The 25134-nt window shown below is 47.1% G+C and overlaps 2 protein-coding genes and 1 pseudogene across 6 annotated transcripts; 1 reads left to right on the top strand and 2 right to left on the bottom strand.

The window, feature by feature from the left end:
- Positions 1–8078: 8078 nt before the first annotated feature.
- LOC125524275 (cytosolic sulfotransferase 5 pseudogene) lies at positions 8079–9662 on the bottom strand (annotated as a pseudogene).
- Positions 9663–9725: 63 nt separating this feature from the next.
- LOC125520303 (uncharacterized) lies at positions 9726–23401 on the bottom strand. Of its 5 annotated transcripts, XM_087537466.1 has the most exons (7): positions 20503–23401; positions 20383–20426; positions 19704–19927; positions 18584–18641; positions 18471–18518; positions 15114–15306; positions 9726–10117 (listed from the first exon to the last, which is right to left on the bottom strand). In XM_087537466.1, the coding sequence occupies exon 1, from the start codon at positions 23331–23333 to the stop codon at positions 20796–20798; it is 2538 nt and encodes an 845-aa protein (XP_087393592.1). In that variant the 5' UTR covers positions 23334–23401; the 3' UTR covers positions 9726–10117; positions 15114–15306; positions 18471–18518; positions 18584–18641; positions 19704–19927; positions 20383–20426; positions 20503–20795. The 5 variants fall into 5 exon arrangements, with proteins under 5 accessions (XP_087393592.1, XP_048541153.1, XP_087393590.1 ...); XM_048685196.2 differs by having other exon boundaries at positions 18471–18641; XM_087537464.1 differs by lacking the exon at positions 9726–10117 and adding an exon at positions 14319–14849 and having other exon boundaries at positions 18471–19927.
- On the top strand, positions 10512–16241 carry LOC147959209 (uncharacterized). Its single transcript, XM_087532556.1, has 2 exons — positions 10512–12225; positions 15991–16241. Exons 1-2 carry the CDS (start codon positions 10797–10799, stop codon positions 16239–16241), a joined length of 1680 nt encoding a protein of 559 aa, XP_087388682.1. The 5' UTR covers positions 10512–10796.
- Positions 23402–25134: the final 1733 nt, after the last annotated feature.

The raw sequence follows: 25134 nt of genomic DNA, 5'->3' as shown, positions 1-25134 counted from the left end.
GTACATTTACTTGATGAATCACGAGTCTGAATTATTGAAAGGTTCAAATAATTTCAGTGTGAAGTTGAAAGATCGTCGTGACAAGAGGATAAAAGATCTATGATATGATCATAGAGATGAATATCTGAATTACGAGTTTGGCACAAAATTAAGACATTGTGGAAATCGTTTCACAACTAATACAGCCTGGAACACCATAGTGTGATGGTGTGTCCGAACATCATAACTGCACCCTATTGGATATGATGCATACCATGATGTCTCTTATCGAATTACCACGATAGTTTATGGGTTAGGCATTAGAGACAACCACATTCACTTTAATAGGGCACCACGTAATTCCGATGAGATGACACCGTATGAACTATGGTTTAGAGAAACCTAAGCTGTCATTTCTTAGAAGTTTGGGGCTGCGACGCTTATGTGAAAAAGTTTCAGGCTGATAAGCTCGAACCCAAAGCGGATAAATGCATCTTCATAGGACAACCCAAAAACAGTTGGGTATACCTCCCGTCTCAGATCCGAAAGCAATAAAGGATTGTTTCTAGAATCAGGTCCTTTCTCGAGGAAAAGTTTCTCTCGAAAGAATCGAGTGGGAGGATGGTGGAGACTTGATGAGGTTATTGAACCGTCACTTCAACTAGTGTATAGCAGGGCACAAAGAGTTGTTCCTGTGGCACCTACACCAATTGAAGTGGAAGCTTATGATATTGATCATGAGACTTCGGATCAAGTCACTCCCAAACCTCGTGGGATGACAAGGATGCGTACTACTTCAGAGTGGTACGTAATCTTGTCTTGGAAGTCATGTTGCTAGACAACAATGAACCTACGAGCTATGGAGAAGCGATGGTGGGCCTGGATTCCGATAAATGGCTTGAGGCCATATAATCCGAGAGAGGATCCATGTATGAAAACAAAGTGTAGACTTTGGAAGAACTACTTGATGGTCGTAAAGCTGTTGAGTGTAGATGGATTTTAAAAGGAAGACGGACAATGATGGTAAATGTCACCATTAAGAAAGCTCGACTTGTCGTTAAGATGTTTTCTGACAAGTTCAAGGAGTTGACTACGGTGAGATTTTCTCACTCGTAGCGATGCTAAGAGTCTGTTGGAATTATATTAGCAGTCACTGCATTATTTATGAAATCTTGCAGATAGGATGTCAAAACATTGTTTCCTCGACGATTTTCTTGAGGAAAGGTTGTATGTGATACAACCGAAAGGTTTTGTCAATCCTGAAAAGATGCTAATAAGGATGCAAAGCTCCAGCAATCCTTCTGAGGACTGGAGTGAGCATCTCGGAGTTGGAATGTACACTTTGATGAGATGATCAAAGATTTTGGGTTTATACAAAGTTTATGAGAAACTTGTATTTCCAAAGAAGTGAGTGGGAGCACTATAGAATTTCTGATGAGTATATGTTTTAACATATTGTTGATCGGAAATGACGTAGAATTTCTGGAAAGCATATAGGGTTATTTGGAAAGTGTTTTCAATGGAAAACCTGGATTAAGCTACTTGAGCATTGAGCATCAAGATCTATAAGGATAGATCAAAACGCTTAATGGTACTTTCAAATGAGCACATACCTTGACATGATCTTGAAGTTGTTCAAGATGGATCAGTCAAAGAAGGAGTTCTTGCCTGAGTTGTAAGGTATGAAGTTAAGACTTAAAGCTCGACCACGGCAGAATAGAGAGAAAGGACGAAGGTCGTCCCCTATGCTTAAGACATAGGCTCTACAGTATGCTATGCTGTGTACCGCACCTGAAGTGTGCCTTGCCATGAGTCAGTCAAGGGGTACGAGAGTGATCCATGAATGGATCACAGGACAGCGGTCAAAGTTATCCTTAGTAACTAGTGGACTAAGGAATTTTCTCGATTGTGGAGGTGGTTGAAGAGTTCGTCGTAAAGGGTTACGCCGATGCAAACTTTGACACTAATCCAGATTATTCTGAGTAGTAAACTGGATTCGTATAGTAGAACAGTTATTTGGAATAGCTCCAAATAGAACGTGGTAGCTGCATCTAGGAGATGACATAGAGATTTGTGAAGCACACACGGATCTGAAAGGTTCGGACCCGTTGACTAAAACCTCTCTCACAAGCAACATGATCAAACCCAGAACTCTTTGGGTGTTAGTCACATGGCAATGTGACCTGTGAGTGTTAATCACATGGCGATGTGAACTAGATTATTGACTCTAGTGCAAGTGGGAGACTGTTGGAAATATGCCCTAGAGGCAATAATAAATTGATTATTATTATATTTCCTTGTTCATGATAATCGTTTATTATCCATGCTATAATTGTATTGATAGGAAACTCAGATACATGTGTGGATACATAGACAACACCATGTCCCTAGTGAGCCTCTAGTTGACTAGCTCGTTGATCAATAGATGGTTATGGTTTCCTAACCATGGACATTGGATGTCGTTGATAACGGGATCACATCATTAGGACAATGATGTGATGGACAAGACCCAATCCTAAGCATAGCACTAGATCGTGTAGTTCGTATGCTAAAGCTTTTCTAATGTCAAGTATCATTTCCTTAGACCATGAGATTGTGCAACTCCCGGATACCGTAGGAGTGCTTTGGGTGTATCAAATGTCATAACGTAACTGGGTGACCATAAAGGTGCACTACAGGTATCTCCGAAAGTGTCTGTTGGGTTGGCACGAATCGAGACTGGGATTTGTCACTCCGTGTGACGGAGAGGTATCTCTGGGCCCACTCGGTAGGACATCATCATAATGTGCACAATGTGATCAAGGAGTTGATCACGGGATGATGTGTTACGGAATGAGTAAAGAGACTTGCCGGTAACGAGATTGAACAAGGTATCGGGATACCGACGATCGAATCTCGGGCAAGTATCGTACCGCTAGACAAAGAGAATTGATACGGGATTGATTAAGTCCTTGACATCGTGGTTCATCCGATGAGATCATCGTGGAACATGTGGGAGCCAACATGGGTATCCAGATCCCGCTGTTGGTTATTGACCGGAGAACGTCTCGGTCATGTCTGCATGCTTCCCGAACCCGTAGGGTCTACATACTTAAGGTTCGGTGACGCTAGGGTTATAGAGATATTAGTATGCGGTAACCCGAAAGTTGTTCGAAGTCCCGGATGAGATCCCGGACGTCACGAGGAGTTCCGGAATGGTCCGGAGGTAAAGAATTATATATAGGAAGTGCTATTTCGGCCATCGGGACAAGTTTCGGGGTCACCGGTATTGTACCGGGACCACCGAAAGGGTCCCGGGGGTCCACCGGGTGGGGCCACCTGCCCCGGGGGGGCACATGGGCTGTAGGGGGTGTGCCTTGGCCTATATGGGCCAAGGGCACCAGCCCCAAGAGGCCCATGCGCCAAGAGAGAGAAAAAAAGGGAGAGTCCTAAAGGGGGAAGGCACCTCTGAGGTGCCTTGGGGAGGATGGACTCCTCCCCCCCCCCTTGGCCGCACCCTTCCTTGGAGGAAGGGGCAAGGGCTGCGCCTCCCCCCTCTCCCTTGGCCCTATATATAGTGGGGAAAAGGAGGAGCAACCATACCTAAGGCATGGCGCCTCCCTCTCCCTCCCGTGACACATCTCCCTCCTCCCGCAGCGCTTAGCGAAGCCCTGTTGGAATCCCGCTACTTCCACCACGCCGTCGTGCTGCTGGATCTCCATCAACCTCTCCCTCCTCCTTGCTGGATCAAGGCGTGGGAGACGTCTCCGTTCCGTACGTGTGTTGAACGCGGAGGTGCCGTCCGTTCGGCGCTAGGATCATCGGTGATTTGAATCACGACGAGTACGACTCCATCAACCCCGTTCACTTGAACACTTCCGCTTAGCGATCTACAAGGGTATGTAGATGCACTCTCCTTCCCCTCGTTGCTAGTCTCTCCATAGATAGATCTTGGTGACACGTAGGAAAATTTTGAATTTCTGCTACGTTCCCCAACACAGACATGTGGTCAGACAAATTGTGTAGGGGGTGCTGAAGCAACGTTGACGAGTATCGGATTCAAGTTGATGACTGGGTCTATCGGTGCTGATTGATGGACAGGAGTTGACCATGGAGAATCTAAGAAAGTGGTGGAAAGTCTAAAATTGTCAAAACAGAGAGAGTACATGGCCGTATATTCTATGGTGCTCGGTGCACATGGCAAAGTGCGGATGACAAGACAGAAGGGGGCGGAGTGCTATAGCTATGGGACATGCTAGAGACTATCCGAAAAAGGGTGAGACAACTGTGAATTTGACTCAGGGTGACACAGGGCGACGGTGAAATTCCTTCAAGTTTTATACAAGCGGTCAAGAAAGAGCGATGACGTAGAGTTCGGCTAACTCTTATATGTGGCGTCCAATATGTGAGTTGTTGACTTCCATGCAGACAGTGGTCGGTGTGTGATGGCGTTGAACGGATTCTCCGGTAGTTGGAAGCACAAAGTAGGGAAATGAGGAACTTAATTTTGCTCAAGTGTTGACTGTAAAGAAGACGAGAAGGGACTACAGTTGCAGGTGGAGTCACATGAAGTCCGGGAGTAGCAACGATGCTCATGGCATATTTCAAGTCCAATGTACATGGAAATTCAACGCATGGATGAATCCAAGGTGATGAAGAATATTCGCCAAGGTGAAGTTTGTTAGAGTTGTGTCGAATATTATTGTATAAGGTAGGTTACAGTTGGACTTGGTTTTGGACTGTGTATAGACAGGATAGGAGTTGTGTCGTAATAGGATACTTATATCCTAGGCCTCTCATATATATCAGGGGTAGACACACGATGTAATATATGCCAACATAGTAGTACGTGCACGCGGGGGAGCTAGCGGCGTGTGCCGACGCCCGGGCGGCCAGGGTGCAGTATTGTGACGGTATCATGGGGAGGAGCGCCCATCGTCCCCGGGGATATAGCCATATCGGTGAATCTCGTTAACAAATCTCGGTGTCGTGCTCGTGTAATTGCTTGGTCCTTAATAAATCAACGGAGTGCCTCGGATTTATTCTAACAATTTTAACCTCAAATTGATGATTTTCTGTTCGTACATACTTATATTTCGTTGTCACTAAGAACCCATGTTGACCTATTGGTTCCTGCTCGTGTGTAGTGTAGTGTGTTTTCTATTCGTGCAGAAACAGCCAAAAGATGCTTGAGATCTCAATATGAAAAGCTTTGGTTTTACTCTGTTTGTGCAACAGAGGGCCTCCTATTTCTCAGAGAAAAATGTGCCATGTATTAGAAGCCAAGAGCAGAATATGAAGATTTCACTTGCATCCTCGCTGTCACAGCAACTCTTGCGTTTTCAGATTTGTCGTCTCTTTAGCTGTATGCAGAACTGCAATGGTCTCTGCTACACCTGTCTGATTAAATCTGTTTCCTCACACATGTTACTATCTATATTGCTCCTACTATAAGTAGTTAACCAATAATGAGACCTTCACTGGCAGGGTGCGCAATGAAGATGTATGTGCTCCATTCTCCTCTTGCATGCATTGCGTTCTCCCTTCATTCTCTTCAGTAGTCGAACGTAGCGCTTTCCAAGATTTGAGACTCTAGAAATGCCCTTCTCTTCAGGAATGCAGTGCATGCTCCTTCTGTAACCATAACAAACATTGTATCCTACTTTTACTTTGTGGTTATTCAGATTTAAATGCTAGTCAGAAGGTGTCTTCGCAGCAATACCTTACCTCGTGCTCTAGCACATCTCTGTAACTTTGCCCATGTGGCACTTTGAGTGATATATTTAGGCCTCTTTTAATTCATAGGATAGGATTATCGTAGTAATAGGAATTTTATAGAAAATGAGATGACATGTATTTTAAATCCTATGAGTAGAAATAGGAAACGAGATGTCATTTGGTCGACACCAAAGAAATTTTTCCATTGAGTCTAGGCTCATTTTTATTTTTCTATAAAATGTGGAGGATAGGAACCAATCCTATGCAGAAATAGGAATCCATTCCTATGAACCAAAGGGCTCAAAAGGAAAAAAATTCCTATAAAAATCCTATCCTCTAGAATTCCTATAAAATTCATTCAAACCAAAGAAGGCCTAGCTGGGATCCTCTCTCCCCCGATGATAGTTAAAAAAAATCGATCGCTCTTGTGTGCCGATTGACCATTGGTTGGCGTGTTGTCTTTTTAGTATTATGATACTTAGGCCTTCTTTGGTTTATAGGAATTTTGTGGGAATCTCATAAGATAGGATTTGTATAGGAAAAATTCCTTTAAAGACCTTTGGTTTATAGGAATGAAAGCCTATTCCTACGGAGGAATTCTTTCTATCCTTCACATTTCATAGGAAAATAAACATTAGTCTAGACTCAATGAAAAAAATCCTACGATGTGAACCAAAGGACATCTTCTTTCATATTCCTATTCATAGGATTTCAGATACATGTCATCTCATTTTCTATGACTTTCGGGCAGTGATCTGCGCCGGTGTGCCGGCCCAACAGTTGGGCCGGTCGAACCCAGGCCGTCCGATGCACTGCCTCCCAACCGTCAGATTGATCCCTTCCGCATCGTCGTCTACCTTCCGCGCTAGATCGAGCCACAGCAAGCGCCACGGGCCACCCCACACCAAGCCATGGGTGTCTACCTCGTCGTCATCCCCGTCGACGTTCGCCGCTCGCCCTCGCCGTCGCGGTCGCCGCTCGCCGCTCGCCCGCGCCGTCGCCGTCACCGTCGCCGTCGCCGCTCGCCGGTTGGAGCACAAGTGCCCCATGGCCCGCCCCCTCTTATGCAGCAAAAAAATGGACCCAGCAACAAAAATTGACCCTGCCGTTCCCTGGAGTTCGTCGCCGTTGCAACTCCGCCGGGAATCCACCGCAGTAGTTAGTTGCATCAAAAATGGTGAGTAGCCGATTCAAGCTTTTTGCTGCAGTCCTTTTCAGAAATAGGGTTGAAGCTTTTCATGTCAACAATTGCAACTTTTTCGTTGTGTACTCGTGTGGGTGAAGCTTTCTATACAGTTGGTTGAAGCTTTGTATAAAGCGGGTTGAAGCTTTTCAATTCACGGTTGAAGCTTTCCAAAACGACGGTTGTAGCTTTTTTCTTCTTTTGTAGTGTTCGCATGAAACTTATCTATTTGGTCGGTTGAAGCTTTTTCAAATACAATTTGAAGCTTTCACATGAACGATTGTAGCTTTTTCAGTTTGTATGGGTGGTCTGTTGAAACTTTTGCAAACTACAATCGAAGCTTTCGACCGTGCCAAATGAAGCTTTTTTCACGTAAGCTTGAAGCTTTTTTCACAAAAGGTTGCAGCTTTTTACTCTGCGGTTGCAACAAAAACACAAAGAGACGCCATGGTCGTCGTCGAGGAGGATTTCTCAATCTCTGTTTGAAGCTTTTTCATCTGCGGGTTGAAGCTTTTTGTCAAACGGTTGTAACTTTTCCTGTATTTCGTTGTCTGGTTGAAGCTTTTTTATCTACTGGATGTAGCTTTTTGTGTCCATGGTTGTAGCACAGGAAAATGCCGTTTGCAACTCTCCAAGTACCGTTGTTGCAGCTCCTCCCTGTGGCTATGGTTGTAGCACGGGCGCCTTGGTCCTCCCCGCGTTTGGCCTGTCGCCGGTTGCAGCAAAAAGGGAAGAGAGGAGGAGGAAAGGGAACAGAGGGAGAAGGGAGAAGGGTAGCTGTTGTTGCCGCGATCGAGGGAGGGTGGGCGGCAGCGGAGAAGTGGGCAAGGGCACTGAGGTTGGTGGTAGGGACCTGCACGGGATTGGGGCTGGCCGGCGGCGAGATCCGAAGGATGAAGACGAGGGCCAGCAGCGCGCTAGGCTGAGAGGGAAGGAGGGGATTGGGAGGAAGAAGAAAGTGGGAGAAGATAAGGTGGGCCAGGGCGATGCGGGAGGTGTACGATAGGGGGCTGATCGCGTGGCTCGCGAGCGTACCGGCCGAATCGTTCGGCACCGCGCCGGAACGTTCCCCTTTTCTATTCCTATAATTTTCCTATCTTATGAACCAAAGAAGGCCTTATGTGCTCTTGACGTGGTAATTGTGGTGGAGACTTGCATTATCTTCACACAGTAATAGCGTCCATTTCATAAGGAAGACACATGACATTTTTCACTTCCATGAACTCTTCTCAAGTAGCATAAACAAACACACGGCAACAACTGATTTATGCAAAAAAATTTCTCAAATACACGTAAGTGTGCGTATCATTCATTAACAACTTATTTATGCATCGCATCGTCGAATTTGAACACGGATACATGTTCATGCGAGTATGTAATTCAGCTCTGCAGTAGAAGACCTCTGTGGCCATCAAATTAAAGAGACGCAATCACACGTCAGAAGGTGAGACCAGAACCTCTCAGCTTCTCTTCAACGATGCAGTCCAGCTTCTTTGCCATCTCCTCAGTCAAGTGTGTCTTCCAGTCTCCCACCTTCCCAGCCCGGAAGTAGGACGAATTCTCCATGGGCAAGCCACCGATCCGATCGGACACTCCTGAGGAGTTGACCGGCAGGCTCTTCAGATTCTCGAAGCTACACAGGGCCACGACGTCCTCCACGGCCCCGCCGCTGACCTCCTCGTCAGTGAACGGGGCGCGGAGGAACTCGGCGAGCATCTTGAGGTGCTTACCTGCGTCGGCCATCATGTCGTCGTACTTGAGGAAGAGAACCCTGTCGGGCTCCGCCACGCTCTGCTCCCAGTACCCGCGGACGTGATCCCAGAGAGGGCCGTACAGGGAGAACCCCTCGCAGAAGAGCTCGAAGGTGGCGTCCATGTCGGGGGAGAAGTCGGCGCTCACCCTGTTCATGTAGTGCCAGCTGGAGACGAACACGTCCTTGGGCTCCCGGCACAGGTACACGACGCGGCAGCCGAGGGCCGAGATGCCCGGGGGCAGCAGCGACGGCGGCATGTGGGTGGAGAGGAGCCTCGGGGAGGGGAGCTTGTCGAGGCCGGCGACCGGGTGGACGTCGCGGTGGGGCACCTCGAGGGACGGCACGAGGTCCTGCGGGTGGGCGCCGGAGCCGGCGGGGTGTCGGGAGCGGTTGGCGACGGCGAAGGCGAGCGCCTTGAGCCAGGTGGTGCCGCACTTGGGGAAGGTGGCGAGGACGACGTCGTCGGGGCGCGGGGCGAACTGGGACTGCAGGAGCGTGATGCTCGTCACGGTCCGGGGTGTGAGCCAGCAGCCCTCGGTAGAGGAAGAATGGCTTCCACATCCCTTCCTTCTTCGGGAGCGTGGACAGGAGCTGCCCGTCTCCTTCCTCTGCGGCGTCATTGTTGATCTCGGCCATGGCGGATGGCGGATGGGGCACGCAGCTATCTAGAGTGGTCGAGCAGGTGCCACTTTGCTGGTATATATGGCAATGCAGTATGCATGTATGTGCGGAGGGAGAGTAATGATGCAGAGATAATGTATTGTTAGCACCTAATGTAGGTCCGTTAATTTGCATGTCCGGTGAGATGTCTCGTCCTCATGGTCATGGGTTACGTAGCACGTTCTCTTGCAACTAAGGGATTAGCCGAAGTCGAAGGGAACAAATAAGGTAACTCCAGCTGATGATCCCAATTCATCACAATAGAGTATTGTTGAGACTCTACCAATATCACGTTCTGAATTATTAGGAGAGTTGCTTTTGCAGCTATGCAATGTCGCAACGACAGGAGAAGGAATTCCAGCTATGGAACAGCCCTGAGTCATTAATCCTTGCAGCCACCGGAGCAGCCTTGGCCGCGGCGGCCAGGAGAGGCTTTTATGGAACTCAAGCATGAGACCAGCAGAAACCTACATCGGTTTCGTTTCAACTTGGGCTTGGTAGCATGCGTTTCAAATAGACAAGCACTTTTACAAACCCAGCAAAAGAACCCATCAGGTTCTCGCCGGAGCTGATCCACACAACCGGAACAACACCACTCACATTCAGCAGAAACACACAATGGCAAGCTCAGAAATACAGAAGTGGGAAATATAAAGGAAACCAGTACCACCGGACTTCCAATAGACCAAACGGCACTATAAGCTCCATAGGTCAATCATCTGCCGGGGCACCACCGGATGGTGCATGCCGCCCGGGATCGCCCTGGCCTCTGGAAGATCGAACTTCTGCAGTTAAACGACCTTCCTCGGTGGTTGCGGATCCACCATCCCCTCCAGCACAGATTTCTTCACCATCAACATCAAGTCAGGCCAAACAATATTGATTAATGGCCAAGAAATAAGGTTACTAGAAAGCATCACAAGGTTAGTATAAAAAAAGGTATCACAAAGAACAGAGGAAGCAACACGTAAAGGACAATCGTGCCAAAGCAACATTAATTTTGCACTGCATTCGACCATGTCTTCTCTCTCTAAAAGTTAACACCATGAAAGTACCTGCACTGCATTTTATTTCAAAATGGCAGCCAGCAAAAGATTAACAGTTACTTTCACCACTGAGCATTTTATATCAGCAACTCATATTAACCGGGACAAGCATAGCAACCATCGGAAGATCAAAACAGACACGCACTCAGTCTCTACACAAACTGAGCACAGGCATCATATCCCTACGTAGTAGAGGAAGCCATGATCAGATGACCAACCACAAACCAAATCCTAGAAATTGCATCGGCGTGATGGCCATGGGCACACAAAGCAACATAAGGGTGTGGAGGAAAAAAGAAAGCCAGTCAGGTCATACGGACAAAAATGCAATATGAAAGTCATTGTGTTCCAGAGTATTTTATTTTCTTTACCTATGCTCTCCTGTAGTTGTTGTCTCAACATAGCCGGTCCCAAGCCCGGGTAAAGGAGGAGGGTTGTGATAGGCTTGGCGAGCCAACGTAAAAACTCAGCCACTCTTATGGAGATGAAACCCAAAAGATTTTCGTTGGGGCGTAACCCTCTCAGCGACGCGCCACATCGGAACCCGGGTGTGGTGGAAAGTGGGCAAGGGCCGGGCCGTCACCCCCCAAGTGGCGCGCCGTATCTTGATCCGGATACGGTGGCAAGTGAGCGAGGATCGGGTCATCGCATCCTTAGTGGCGCGCTACATCGGCGCCCGGGTGTAGTGGAAAATGAGCAAGGGTCTTCGCATTTGACTCGACGGATGCGAAGGGTAAGGAAGCTAGCCGAGCCTAGGAGGATTCGCTTAGGTAGCTGGAATGTAGGGTCTCTGACAGGGAAGCTTCAGGAGCTAGTTGATGCAGCGGTGAGGAGAGGTGTTGATATCCTTTGCGTCCAAGAAACCAAATGGAGAGGACAGAAGGCGAAGGAGGTGGAGGATACCGGCTTCAAGTTGTGGTACACGGGGACGGCTGCAAACAGAAATGGCGTAGGCATCTTGATCAACAAGAGCCTCAAGTATGGAGTGGTAGACGTCAAGAGACGTGGGGACCGGATTATCTTGGTCAAGCTGGTAGTTGAGGACTTGGTTCTCAATGTTATCAGCGCGTATGCCCCGCAAGTAGGCCACAATGAGAACACCAAGAGGGAGTTCTGGGAAGGCCTGGAAGACATGGTTAGGAGTGTACCGATTGGTGAGAAGCTCTTCATAGGAGGAGACCTCAATGGCCACGTGGGTACATCTAACACAGGTTTTGAAGGGGCGCATGGGGGCTTTGGCCATGGCATCAGGAATCAAGAAGGAGAAGATGTCTTAAGCTTTGCTCTAGCCTACAACATGATTGTAGCTAACACCCTCTTTAGAAAGAGAGAATCACATCTGGTGACTTTTAGTAGTGGCCAACACTCTAGCCAGATTGATTTCATCCTCTCGAGAAGAGAAGATAGGCGTGCGTGCCTAGACTGTAAGGTGATACCTGGAGAGAGTGTTGTACCCCAGCATAAGCTGGTGGTTGCTGACTTCCGCTTTCGGATTCGTGTCCAGCGGGATAAGCGTGCCAAAGTCGCTAGAACGAAGTGGTGGAAGCTCAAGGGGGAGGTAGCTCAGGTGTTCAAGGAGAGGGTCATTAAGGAGGGCCCTTGGGAGGAAGGAGTGGATGCGGACAATGTGTGGATGAAGATGGCGACTTGCATTCGTAAGGTGGCCTCGGAGGAGTTTGGAGTGTCCAGGGGAAGGAGAAGCGAAGATAAGGATACCTGGTGGTGGAATGATGACGTCCAGAAGGCGATTAAAGAGAAGAAAGATTGCTTCAGACGCCTATACCTGGATAGGAGTGCAGACAACATAGAGAAGTACAAGATGGCGAAGAAGGCCGCAAAGCGAGCTGTTGGTGAAGCAAGGGGTCGGCCATATGAGGACCTCTACCAACGGTTAGGCACGAAGGAAGGTGAAAGGGACATCTCTAAGATGGCCAAGATCCGAGAGAGGAAGACGAGGGACATTGGCCAAGTCAAATGCATCAAGGACGGAGCAGGCCAACTCTTGGTGAAGGACGAGGAGATTAAGCATAGATGGCGGGAGTACTTCGACAAGCTGTTCAATGGGGAGAATGAGAGTTCTACCATTGAACTAGACGACTCCTTTGATGAGACCAGCATGCGTTTTGTGCGGCGAATCCAGGAGTCTGAGGTGAAGGAGGCTTTAAAAAGGATGAAAGGAGGCAAGGCGATGGGCCCTGATTGTATCCCCATTGAGGTGTGGAAAGGTCTCGGGGACATAGCAATAGTATGGCTAACCAAGCTTTTCAACCTCATTTTTCGGGCAAACAAGATGCCAGAAGAATGGAGACGGAGTATATTAGTACCAATCTTCAAGAACAAGGGGGATGTTCAGAGTTGTACTAATTACCGTGGAATTAAGCTGATGAGCCATACAATGAAGCTATGGGAGAGAGTCATTGAGCACCGCTTAAGAAGAATGACAAGCGTGACCAAAAATCAGTTTGGTTTCATGCCTGGGAGGTCGACCATGGAAGCCATTTTCTTGGTACGACAACTTATGGAGAGATATAGGGAGCAAAAGAAGGACTTGCATATGGTGTTCATTGACTTGGAGAAGGCCTATGATAAGATACCGCGGAATGTCATGTGGTGGGCCTTGGAGAAACACAAAGTCCCAGCAAAGTACATTACCCTCATCAAGGACATGTACGATAATGTTGTGACAAGTGTTCGAACAAGTGATGTCGACACCGATGACTTCCCGATTAAGATAGGACTGCATCAGGGGTCAGCTTTGAGCCCTTATCTTTTTGCATTGGTGATGGATGAGGTCACAAGGGATATACAAGGAGATATCCCATGGTGTATGCTCTTTGCGGATGATGTGGTGCTAGTTGACGATAGTCGGACGGGGGTAAATAGGAAGTTAGAGTTATGGAGACAAACCTTGGAATCGAAAGGGTTTAGGCTTAGTAGAACTAAAACCGAGTACATGATGTGCGGTTTCAGTACTACTAGGTGTGAGGAGGAGGAGGTTAGCCTTGATGGCCAGGTGGTACCTCGGAAGGACACCTTTCGGTATTTGGGGTCAATGTTGCAGGAGGATGGGGGTATTGATGAAGATGTGAACCATCAAATCAAAGCCGGATGGATGAAGTGGCGCCAAGCTTCTGGCATTCTCTGTGACAAGAGAGTGCCACAAAAGCTAAAAGGCAAGTTCTACAGGACGGCGGTTCGACCCGCAATGTTGTATGGCGCGGAGTGTTGGCCGACTAAAAGGCGACATGTTCAACAGTTAGGTGTGGCGGAGATGCGTATGTTGAGATGGATGTGTGGCCACACGAGGAAGAATCGAGTCCGGAATGATGATATACGAGATAGAGTTGGGGTAGCACCAATTGAGGAGAAGCTTGTCCAACATCGTCTGAGATGGTTTGGGCATATTCAGCGCAGGCCTCCAGAAGCTCCAGTGCATAGCGGACGGCTAAAGCGTGCGGAGAATGTCAAGAGAGGGCGGGGTAGACCGAATTTGACATGGGAGGAGTCCGTTAAGAGAGACCTGAAGGATTGGAGTATCACCAAAGAGCTAGCTATGGACAGGGGTGCGTGGAAGCTTGCTATCCATGTGCCAGAGCCATGAGTTGGTTGCGAGATCTTATGGGTTTCACCTCTAGCCTACCCCAACTTGTTTGGGACTAAAGGCTTTGTTGTTGTTGTTGTTATGCTCTCCTGTAATATTCAAACAGCCGAATCAGATCTCTCTAGTGAACAAAATGCAGAACAAAGGTGCTGACTAAATAAGTGGAAAAAGTCCATGGCTCTTTAGTCTTTAGATTATGTAACAGACTGACAAGGACCCGTGAGTTGCAGCTAACCAAAAATTTAAAAAAAATGTAGATAAATCAAGATTCAGTTGAACCATTGTGAATTTGCTATCAAGTAAACGAGACCTATAAACCATTGCCAGATTACAAACAAATACGGCTTTGCTAACACCAATAGCAGATTGCTCAAAGATAAATAAATGACACTTCATACAAGCAGACCAAGGTAACATAAGATTAATCAAATGGTGTCAATACAGGGTGACCGTCATAGAATGCAGAGTCTGAACACTGCGTGATAACTACATGAGCATCCCCAACAGCAGCCCTAAAAATGCAGCTGTGCCCAAAAAAATGCTTTTTAGGTCACTTGGGGTGGGGGTCAAATAAAACGCCTCCAACAGCAGCGCTACAGGTATATATGGTGCCCAAAAAAATTTAGGCCGTGCCCAAAAAATTGCTACAGGTGATGCAAATTACACATCACCACTAACAGCTGCCCGAAAACCAAAAGGGCTGCGGCGGGAACCCCAACACCCAAAGTGAAACTTCACCCCACAGCTGCCGTCGCGCCCAATTCCGGCCGCCCTACGCCAATGGAGTCATACGAAGCAAGCCTTACCCCTGCACAGTGCAATGCAGAGGGACTGTGTCGAACCCATGACCTCTTGGCACAAGTGGGCAGATCCTCCCCACTGCGCCAGACAGTCAAAAGATCATATAAACTCAATGGTCCCAAAAATATCCTAAATCAAAAGGGAAGCAGCAATATTAGAAATTTAACTAAGTGCACATTGTTCTATTTGACAACAGAGGTCTAATTGATAAAATGAATCAAAGCTATCAAATTATTCTTTCATGCCAAAAAAATTTGAGGCGGAAGAAATTGGCACATACTGCACGATGTTTGAAACTACCAGATATGCAATGAGATGACTGCACAGTATGGCCATAGCACGAAGGCTAGATCCCAGAACAGACAGAGGAGAAAGGAGAGACCAAGGACTCACCTAAGTAGTGGTAGCCGAGGAGGCAGTCGTGGGAGCCGACGCTGAGATTACGAGATTACGGGGTGACAACCCCATTGTCTCATCGGCACTGGAAGCAAGGTGGTGAACCACCGTCATCCGAGACCGTGACAACGACCACCAGGTCATGGAAACGAGAGCTGCAGGTCTGTGTGCACGTGACGCCATGACCAACCTGTTCACACGTCAAGATTAGTTGCTACCAAACATCCCGGACAACGGGAGAGATAAATAAGGAACATGTTCTTGATGGTTAGAACCTGAACCTAAACCATGCCGGGTTAGGGCAACTCCAACGCGGATCAACAAATCGCCACTAAATGTCCGGACTGGACTGTTAGGACTTTTTTTTTGCCATCCAACAAAGGTCACCAAATTTGTCCAGACCGGTCCGGATGTCCGAAATCCCACAAACTGGAACCAAACGTTGGGGAGGTTTACAGGCGTCCGGACGTTCGCCGCGTCAGACTCAGACACGCCCGACCGACCCAAGAACCCCATCCAAAGCACGCACATTTGGACATTCCCACCACTGTTTCCGCGGGAAAGCCCACCCTTTCCCACTGCCTCCAACCCCCCCCCCCCACACACACACACACGCACGCACGCACACCACCACCACCAACACCGTTCAGGCGCCACCGTGATGGAGCCAGAGGACCCCGACCGTGGTGGCCGCCCGCAAGGCCGCGTCTGCGGAGCGCAGCACCCGCCATCACAGGGCGAATAAGAAGGCGGGGGGTTCATCGGCGGCCGGTCAAAGTGCGCCGCCACCCTGGTGTCGCCCAGGCAATCGACGTTGTGGCCATCCCAGCTGAAGCCACTCTACTACTACGCCTCCCAGAACCTCATTCCACAGCAATCGCCGCAACAGTCCACGTCCTCCTCCACCTCCAGCCATCAAGTCTCACCGTCGACCTCAACACCGACTATGCCTTCACGGAGTCGCAGTCACGGGAGCTTGTCCGATCACGGATGGCGGCTGTGGACTGCTCGTCCGTCGATGCCCAATCAATGTTTGCCGGAATGCCCCATCCAAGCGAGACAGCGGTAGCCGACGAGGCGATGATGAACATTATCCACGACGAAAGCAGCTACGAAGACGAATAAGTGGATGACTCCTAGCCGTAGAAACAACCACAGTAGGACACCCAACAAACATGCACCCAGCAGTTGGACACCCAGCAGCCGCACATGGATCCGGATGAGCAGTGGGCGCCGGGCGTCGACCCAAAGAAGAAGCAGAGGGACTAAATTTCTCCCCAAAGGAGGATAAATTGTTGTGAGGCATTGGTTGGCCACTAGTAACAGAGCGTGGCATTTTAGCAAAGCATGCATATTTGGTTTCACGAGCAAAAGCACTACAATCCCTACCACAAGGAAGTGATCCATCAGCGCAATTCAAAGTCGCTCAACCATCAAATGTACAACATTCAAAGAGGGCATCAACAAGTTCTGCAGCTTTTACAATTAAGTGAAAACCTGATGGCCAAGTAGCGCGGCAATCCAAGATCTCATAAGTTGTGTGCCTTGTTGCTCTATGTGTTGGTCATTTCATTGATTTGCTCAATGTTGCAACTTGTTGACCATCCATTGTCTTCCTTTGCTAGGTCGTACGTGCATGCACATTATATCACAAGATGGAGAAGAAGCACTTCATCTATATGCATTGTTAGTTGAAGTTGAATGGGCAAAGCAAGTGGACCGCCTTGATTGCCAATTCCGTCAACGTCATGCTCAATGAAGACGAAGGTGGTGATCCAACCGTTCCAAGACAAGATGGACTTGCTTTGGCCAAGAAGGTGATTAGGAACCAGGGAAGGAAGTGGGAGGAGGGGAAAAAGAAGGGAGAAGGGGCGGCGGCCAAGATGACGAAGAAGTTCAAGGACATCATGACGAAGGAGGAGGCAAGTGTCGCACGCAATGAGGTGAAAGAGGGAAATAAGGGGGAGAGATTTGGCATCTTCATGGAGATGCAAGACAAGAAGCTCAAGCTCCAAGAGAAGAAGCTTGAGATCAAGGCCGCTTCGGAGGACTCCAAAATGTTGTTCGTGAAAACGTCGGACTTGGATTCCGATGCGGCGAAGATTGTCCAAGCCTAGCGTGTGAGCATATTGAAGCGCTTCGCGCAAAGGGAGGAGGCCGGAGAAGCCAAAGAGTGAGGTCTTTGCCACAGACAGCCGGAATGGGAGCCGATGAAGGTCTTTGACATGGACAGCCGGACTAGCAACTTTTGGAATCTGTAAAAACATATTGAAGATCCGGTGCATATGTTTGCAACTATTAAACGTATGCTTAAATTGGTATTGATCTAGATATGCATGTCAAATGGAGGAGGCTGGACCAGGGGCGGACATTTGGTGATTGTGGTTGGATGTCTCCACCCCTATCCCTGTCCATAGACATTTGGTGAGGGCTGTTCTGGTGATCCGCGTTGGAAATGCCCTTAGTGAGCCATTACCATATCTAAAAGCAGGAGTTTGAGTGTCCATCTAAGAGCATCAAATATATATGTAAATACCAAGAGAAGATAAGCTACTATCTAGTATTATATGAATCTATGAACTGCAATAAGGACTGCATAAGGATGTATATAGACATACTGTAGAGTGTAGATTCACTCATTTTGTTATGTATGTGTCCGCATTAGAATCTCTAAAAGACTTATATTTAGGAACGGAGGAAGTACATCTTTGCTAAAACCAATAGCAAGTTGCTCATAGATAAATCGCACTTCATACATGCAGACCAAGGTAAGCATAAAATCCTTCAAATGGCGTCTATACAGGGTGACTGTCATAGCATGCAGAGTGCCAGAGAGAGATTGAAGACTGCGTCATAACTACTTGAAATTACATGACTATGCATAGTTAGGAAGCTCATTCCCTTTCAGACATAAAGATAGTTTAACAGTTAACATACAATCTTGCAAGCGCGGCAACTGGAGGTGAAATAGATGTTTCCTTGTATATTACAGGAGACACATGTCAACCTGAATTGAATCTCCAATTTGAAACTTAAGTTTTCAAGGTGCAGCAAGTGCAGTAAAAGATTTGTTCCTTCCATATCAAGTTCTACACCCTAGGCAGTAGCACACCAAGATCCTAAATAAATATCAAACCATCACAAATAGCGTAAAATAGCACAAGGGCCTAATCACCACATGGGGCAATTCATCAACAAGATCATCACAATCACAAGACTGGTGGGCAGAAGACCACCACCACAGACAACATGACCACATAACCAAACCCTATGATTGGCTCGATAATCAGCCATGACTCAATGGCTGGATAATCTCAAGGCATAAGGGAGAGAGGGAGGAGACCAGGAACTCACCAGAACCAAGGAAGAGGCGACCACCGCTGTCATGAGGCTGTCATCACCCTGCAGTGCAGAAGCTGAAGTAGCTGAGGAGGTAGTCCACCGAAACTCATTGTTGTTGAACTCACCAAGAAAGACGAAAGCGGCCCAAATTCCTATAGGCAGCAGCAGAGCCTAGGCATTGGCCTACAATCAAGAGGAGGAGCTAATCAAATCAAAAATCTCAAAGAATGCCATTGTGGGATAAGGTTGGGTTTACATGCCTATAACAAAGAAATATAAAATACAGTTGTTTTTGCCATTCTGTGCAGCAGGCTATAATTAACATAGTGTGCTCTTACAAAAACCGCATGTTGTTTGCCTAGTGTTGTTCACAAGCCAAGATGTCCACTGTTCATGGGCCAAAATATCCACAACTTCTAAATTGCTAATACATGAGATACGTGGATCCAAAGTACGTACATGAATAAAACAAACAGGCTTCTAAACAGCAGCAAAACAAAAACTCGTTAAGATTACTCTTACAACCTAGATTCATATATTCACAAATACAGTGGAGATGTCAATTACAGTGAATAATCAGAAGACGCGGATAATAGCTTTAATGAACATCTATATAAAATACATGAGGTGCTCTCAGCTGTACGTGCTCAAGCACACACTAATCAATCAAAATTATCCAACCTAAGGAAAAGATAATTTGTAGCTCTCTTAACTAACTATGGGTAGCATAATGCCAAAAGAATGATATATGTCGTGAAAGGCAGAACAGAATCCTACATGATCATGCATATAGGCAGCACAACATAGTAGCCACAGAATCTTGCAAAGCACAAATATTGTGACATATTTCATCAGCAAAAAAGATTATCACAATAACAAGATTGTGGTGGCCGGAAGACCACCACCACAGATCCAAACACCGAATCATTGGCTGGGTGACCTGCTCTACACTCGGCCACGGCCTGATGGCTGGACCATCACATACGGCAAAATATAATTAATTAGTGCTTATACTGTACACATGCCATCCTCCTCAGAAACCTACAACTAAAATAAACACCAGCCATCGATAGCTTAATTAACAGTCTTAAATTAACCTTGGACTTTGAGTGGAGGTTTATACTGTTTGAGGGTTTGGGTAATGTGGTGGTATTTTTGCATCACAAATGTCTAGGCTACTGAACTATGTGTTACACAAAGCATGGCATATGCTTTTTGTTTAGATGATTGCTACTGTAGTTACACCTGTTATTTTCAAAATGAATCATGCGTCTTTCTGGGAAAATCCAAGTTATGCTAGTCAGCTAGTGTCACTTTCAAATTTCAGCTCATAATACATCTTTCTGAGAAAATCCAGGTTATTCTTGAACTGGAGGCAGCTGAAGCAGATCATGTGGAGTATCTCCGCTGCTCTGCGACATGGCTTGGGTGGTAGATGGACATGGGCAGCCTGATGAACCTGAAATGACCTTGATCCAGCGATGAGAAGGCAAACTTGTCAGACAAAAATGAAGATACAATCATTCTGAATCAGAATCTTAGATCAAAGATTGCAGAGCAAACATGGACTAAGGAACACAATCTATCTCTCAGTGAAGTGCTGCAAAACTGATTTTACCAAGAATATTTCTGACAGTGTACAATACTAAACTGAGCATTCAGCTATGACCATATCATATATTTTCATATCTAGCATTGTATATTTGGATCACAGACCATCACAACAGCCCAAAACACTAGAAATTGCAATTGCTTGATGACCATGGGCACATAGAGCATGAGAGAACAGAGCACAGCTATTCTAAATAATAATGCAGTAGCATCTGTGTCACAGAGAACAGGCACACAGTAAAACTATGATGGCAACATGGAGACACATAACAACATGAAGATTGAGGCAGGGCACTGTCATCTAATTACTTACACCTTGTTGAAGAGGTAGGCCTTGCCATGCTTGCAGTGGAACATCTGGCGAGGAAACAAGATGAATAAAAATGGAGAAGGGATGTAAATGGAGATGAGAGACATAGGAGGAGACCGAGACCTTGGAGACAATGCGCTGGGCATAGGCAAGGTTGGAGTCGCAGTGCTTGCAGCAGTAGATGGTGCCCGTTGGCGCAGGACCCCGTCGCTCACACGCCCTGACCGATTAGTCTCGTCTTCTTCTTCCTCCTCCTACTCTCTTTTCTCTGGCCGGCTAATTGATATCTGCTTGCTTGCCTCCTCCAGGCTAGCGACCATTGTGTCATCTTCATGCCAATGTCCCTCATCGACACCAAAAACTTTGATCGTGTGGCTAATGTTTTCAAGTAGTCATGTGATTATGAAATTTGGCTATTACCCAGTATCTAAAACTTTGATTGTATTGCTGTTGGCAGGATCAATAACTGTCTCAACAGGCACATGTCTAAACTTTGGGGATCTATTATTGCTCATAGTGTTGTACGTTATGAGCATTAAGAACTCGAGAAACATACATTTGTCAATATCAGCAACTCTACCCTGGAGGTCATCCTCCATCTCCTTGGAAGCCCAGTCAAGTATATTCATTGTAGCTTCATCAAAAGCAACAGAATCTTCTCTGAGCTTCTCAGCCCACAAAAGGGCTCGCCTTCCAAGACCTTGCTTACAGAAATGAGAAAAGAAAACATTAACTGTGATGGTGTTGGGTTGAAAAGCCATCTTAATCAGTTTACCAGTGAGAATCATAGCTCGATCAAGGACATCATTGCAAATGCCATCCATCAGTGTGTTGTATGTAACTGAATTAGGTGTGAAACCAACAGCAACAAGTTCATCCAGCACTCTCGCTGCTCGATTCATCGAATGGTTGTTGCAGAGGCTATGAATCCAAATATTATATGTGAAAATATCTGGATCACAGCCATCTGCAAGCATCTTGTTCATGAAAATCATGGCACCGTTCATATCCTGGGCCCGGCAATATGCATTAATAATTGTATTGTATGTCACTACATCAGGAGTTAAGCCACTACTGCGCATGTCCAAGAAACGGTTATTCACCATATCCAGCCTTCCTTGTCTGCAAAAACCATCAATCAGAATGTTGCTTGTGAAAACATCAGGAACAAGACCACTCTGCCTCATCTTCTGCTCTAGTTGCAGTGCTTCGGCCACATGGCCAACCCTAACAAACGCAGATATCAGAGAGTTGTAAGTAATATTGTTCGGAACAAGACCTCTTCTTGTCATCTCCACAAATGCCCGATAAGCCTCATTTACATGATCTAATCTGCAAAGGCCACTGATATATGCAGAGAAAGCGATAAAATCAGGCTGCCCACCAACTTTCAGCATATCATCCCAGCATTTCAAGGCACCTTCTACATTACCAGACCTGAAGCATGAATCCATGTAAACGGTAAATGAGGTACCAACAGAATATCCCTTACTAATCATATGTTCTAGCAAAAGCTGTGCATCATCTAGTCTTCCTTGATTGCATAGACCCAGTATCAAGTAATTGAAAGTGGAGGATAAGGGTGCAAGGCCTATCTCTTTCATAAGCTTATATAACTCAAGAGCTGCTTCTTCAAATCCCTCCTTGCTATATGCAGCAATCAAAGCATTAAAACCTGCAACACTCACTGGAGCACCCTGCTCGATTGCACAACACACAAGCTGCCGGGCATCATCCAATCGTCCATCCCAACAAAGCCTACAGATCGTCATATCTACATTGTCTGCTGATATCTGTGAACCAAACATTTCATACAGCTCCTGCTGCTCATGTGCTAAGTGCGCGGTCTTTCCAAACTTGTATGCTCCAGCAGAAAGAATGTTGAAGGTGCAGCAATCTGGCAGCAATCCCCTCTCCTTCATCTCTCTGTAGGCGGCATCAGCCTCATCCATCTGCCCAGTCTTTGCATACCCATCGATTAAAACATTGAAGGTGATTGTATTTGCTTCGACCCCCACCGCCACCATCTCATCGAACAGCCTCCTTGCCTCCACCATATTCCCATCACGGCACCGTACATTCACCAAAATGTTATACGTCACAACAGTCGGCTCGCACCCTGACTTGTGCATTTTTTCAAGCAGCTCAAAAGCATCCCCTGCCTGCCCAAACACACAATGTCCCTTGATCAGGATGTTATAGCTGCACGCATCAGGGGTAACATGGAACTTCCACATGACACCAAGCAATCCCGCAGCTACAGGGATGAGCCCCATGTGGCATAACCCTAGGATCATGGCGTTGAAGATGGGGAGGCTCGGCCGTGGCCCCATCGCTGTCATTTCCACGAACACCTTCCACGCGGCCTGGACGTTGCCCTCGCGGAACAGCAGGCGCAGCAGCGTCGCGAGCGCGGAGAGGCTGGGCGTTTTCCCAACGCTGCGGATGCGTGAGAGCACGACGAGCGCCTCAGCCGGCATGCCGGCGGCGAGAAAGGCGTGGAGCGCGAGGCGGAGGGCCGCGTACGGGGCGCCGCGGGGGGAGGCGCACCAGGCGAGGAGATGCGGGGAGGCGGCCGGTAGGAGGGCGGCGAGGAGGAGGGATGCGAAGGGGCGCAGCGCCGGGGACAAGATGGCGAGGCGGGAGGCGGCGGCGAAGCGGGCATGGAGCGGGGGGGTCTGGGAGGTGAGGGTGCGGAGAGCTAGGTGGCATTGCAGGGAGGACTTGAGGAAGCGCGCGAGGTCGAGGAGAGAGTCGCGGCGGAGGGAGGTGGGGAGGGAGAGGTGCCGGGGAGAGCCGGAGGGGAGAAACTGCGCCGCGGGGTCGTAGAAGGAGCAGAGATGGGAGGAATTGGTGCCGCTGGTGGTCGTGGTGGAGAGTTGGTGGTAGGGGGATAAGGAGAAGAAGAAATGCCGCCGCCGGGATGGTTTCGCCGCCGCGACGAGGTGGCGCATCGGGCGCCGGCGGCGGAGGAGAGTGGGAGAGGGAAAACTGAGGGCAGGCGGCAATGGCTTCCGCGCACTTGAGGTATACGGGTTGACTATGAACATGATGCCAACTCACTCACTATGTACCGTTGGATTCAAGATGGAGCGACCAGATCGAAGCGACTGGCCTTGCCGTGCGTCGCTTCAAGGTTTTTGTCGTTTCCAAACAAAATGCAATTTTGTTTTTTATGTAGGTTGGCACATTATGATTTTCCTAGAAACATAGAGCACGCCATAGTTTCAAAACTAAATGTTACTACGTCAAAACATCTTACATTTAAAAACAGAGGGTGTACAAGACATGTGTCTATAACCCCTAAAAAATTCAAGTCAAAATCGAAATGCACATGAAGACACCATTCACATATGGATTTGACATTTTTGTTTCTCAATGTTTATTTTGAGGAAATGCACAAGGAGACACTATTCACATATGGATTTGTCTTTTATTTTTATTTTTTTGAAACAAAAGGGGTTTCCTCCCACCCCAACTTTATAGAAAGCCAAGGCAAACATCAACCAAACATAGACTGTTAACAGCGCTCGGCGGCAACCGGAGAGTAGTTGCCACAGATAGGAAACAGGGTTTTAGACTGCCCTATTACAAGTTTTTAGGTAGTTCAAGCCAAGAGACATAGCCAGGGAGCAACATGCCAGCTTACTTAAGATCAAAGCTAAGAATTGTAAACTAGCATAACACAGTCCAGTGATGTCCTCGAAAATAGCATTTTATCTCCAAGCAATTCTAAGCAATTCCCCTCTTCGGTGGTCCAGTAGGCTTAAACATCGGAGAAGTAGCGCACCCTGAGCTTCTGAGCATAGTATTTTCCATTGCTTGATCGTTGCCCCCAACAGGTTCAAAACACATCGTATACTTTGCCATCTTCGCCCCTGGAAAACAAAGTCATTTCGAAAACGCCATAAGCTCCACAAGGTAGCAGCAGTAACGATGCTTAAAGCTTCAAGGTGTTTTCTTCTCTTCCAGAAGGAAGTCAGCAGAGCAAATGAATTAGGAACATCAACCTTAAAAATATCAGCAACTAGATTCCAGACATTTTTAGCAACAATGCAATCAAAGAATAGATGCTGGATAGTTTCAGGTTCGTTGCAGAAGACACAAGACATGTCATCTACATGCCTGCGTTTGGCCAAGTTATCTCTAGTTAGGCTCTTGTTATAGTATATTAACCAGAGAAAAACATGTATATTAGGTGGCACTTTGATCTTCCATATATCATCTTTAATGACAGAGATTTGTCTTTTATTCTCAATGTGTATTTGGAGTTTGGATCTAAATTTTTTACGGGTGGTAAACACATGTGTTGTAAACATTCATGACTTTTTAGATTTTTTTTAAATTGAGAAACAGTATAACTAAGAGACCTAGGAGCCTCCACAGCGTTTTACCTTCGCTGGCCGTCCGATTACGTCGATCGCATGATGTCTGGATGTCCTGATGTTTCTCTAGGGCTGCTGCTCCATGGAGCTATCTGGGCCAGCTGTGATTGATCGGGCTGCTGGGCTTGCTTTGGTCGATGAAGTGTAAAACGTGGTCATAGCACAAAAAAGTACTCTGAGTAGGTTGGTGCGTTCATCATCCCAGCGGCCATGACCAATCAATCACTCTAATTTGAACATCAACACTGAGTCAATTATCCTGCTGTTAAGTCTGGGCATAATTTCTCAAAAGAATTCTGAAGATAATTGCTCCCGTAAAAAAAAGGCTGGGCAGAATTGCTCTTACTTATATGTCCCGGGAAACAATTTT

The sequence above is a fragment of the Triticum urartu genome, chromosome 7A, assembly GCF_056163025.1.
Source record: "Triticum urartu cultivar PI428250 chromosome 7A, HENAU_Tu73, whole genome shotgun sequence".
Classification (NCBI taxonomy): domain Eukaryota; kingdom Viridiplantae; phylum Streptophyta; class Magnoliopsida; order Poales; family Poaceae; genus Triticum; species Triticum urartu.
This window is presented reverse-complemented; position numbering and strand designations above follow the sequence as displayed.

Excerpts from the sequence above, each read along its gene's own strand:
- LOC147959209 (XM_087532556.1), top strand. The coding sequence starts at position 10,797 with ATGGAGATGAAACCCAAAAGATTTTCGTTGGGGCGTAACCCTCTCAGC. Across the intron at positions 12,226-15,990 it reads ACGGTTAGGCACGAAGGAAG|CAATCGCCGCAACAGTCCAC; the intron begins GTGAAAGGGACA and ends CTCATTCCACAG.
- LOC125520303 (XM_048685196.2), bottom strand. The coding sequence starts at position 23,333 with ATGCGCCACCTCGTCGCGGCGGCGAAACCATCCCGGCGGCGGCATTTC.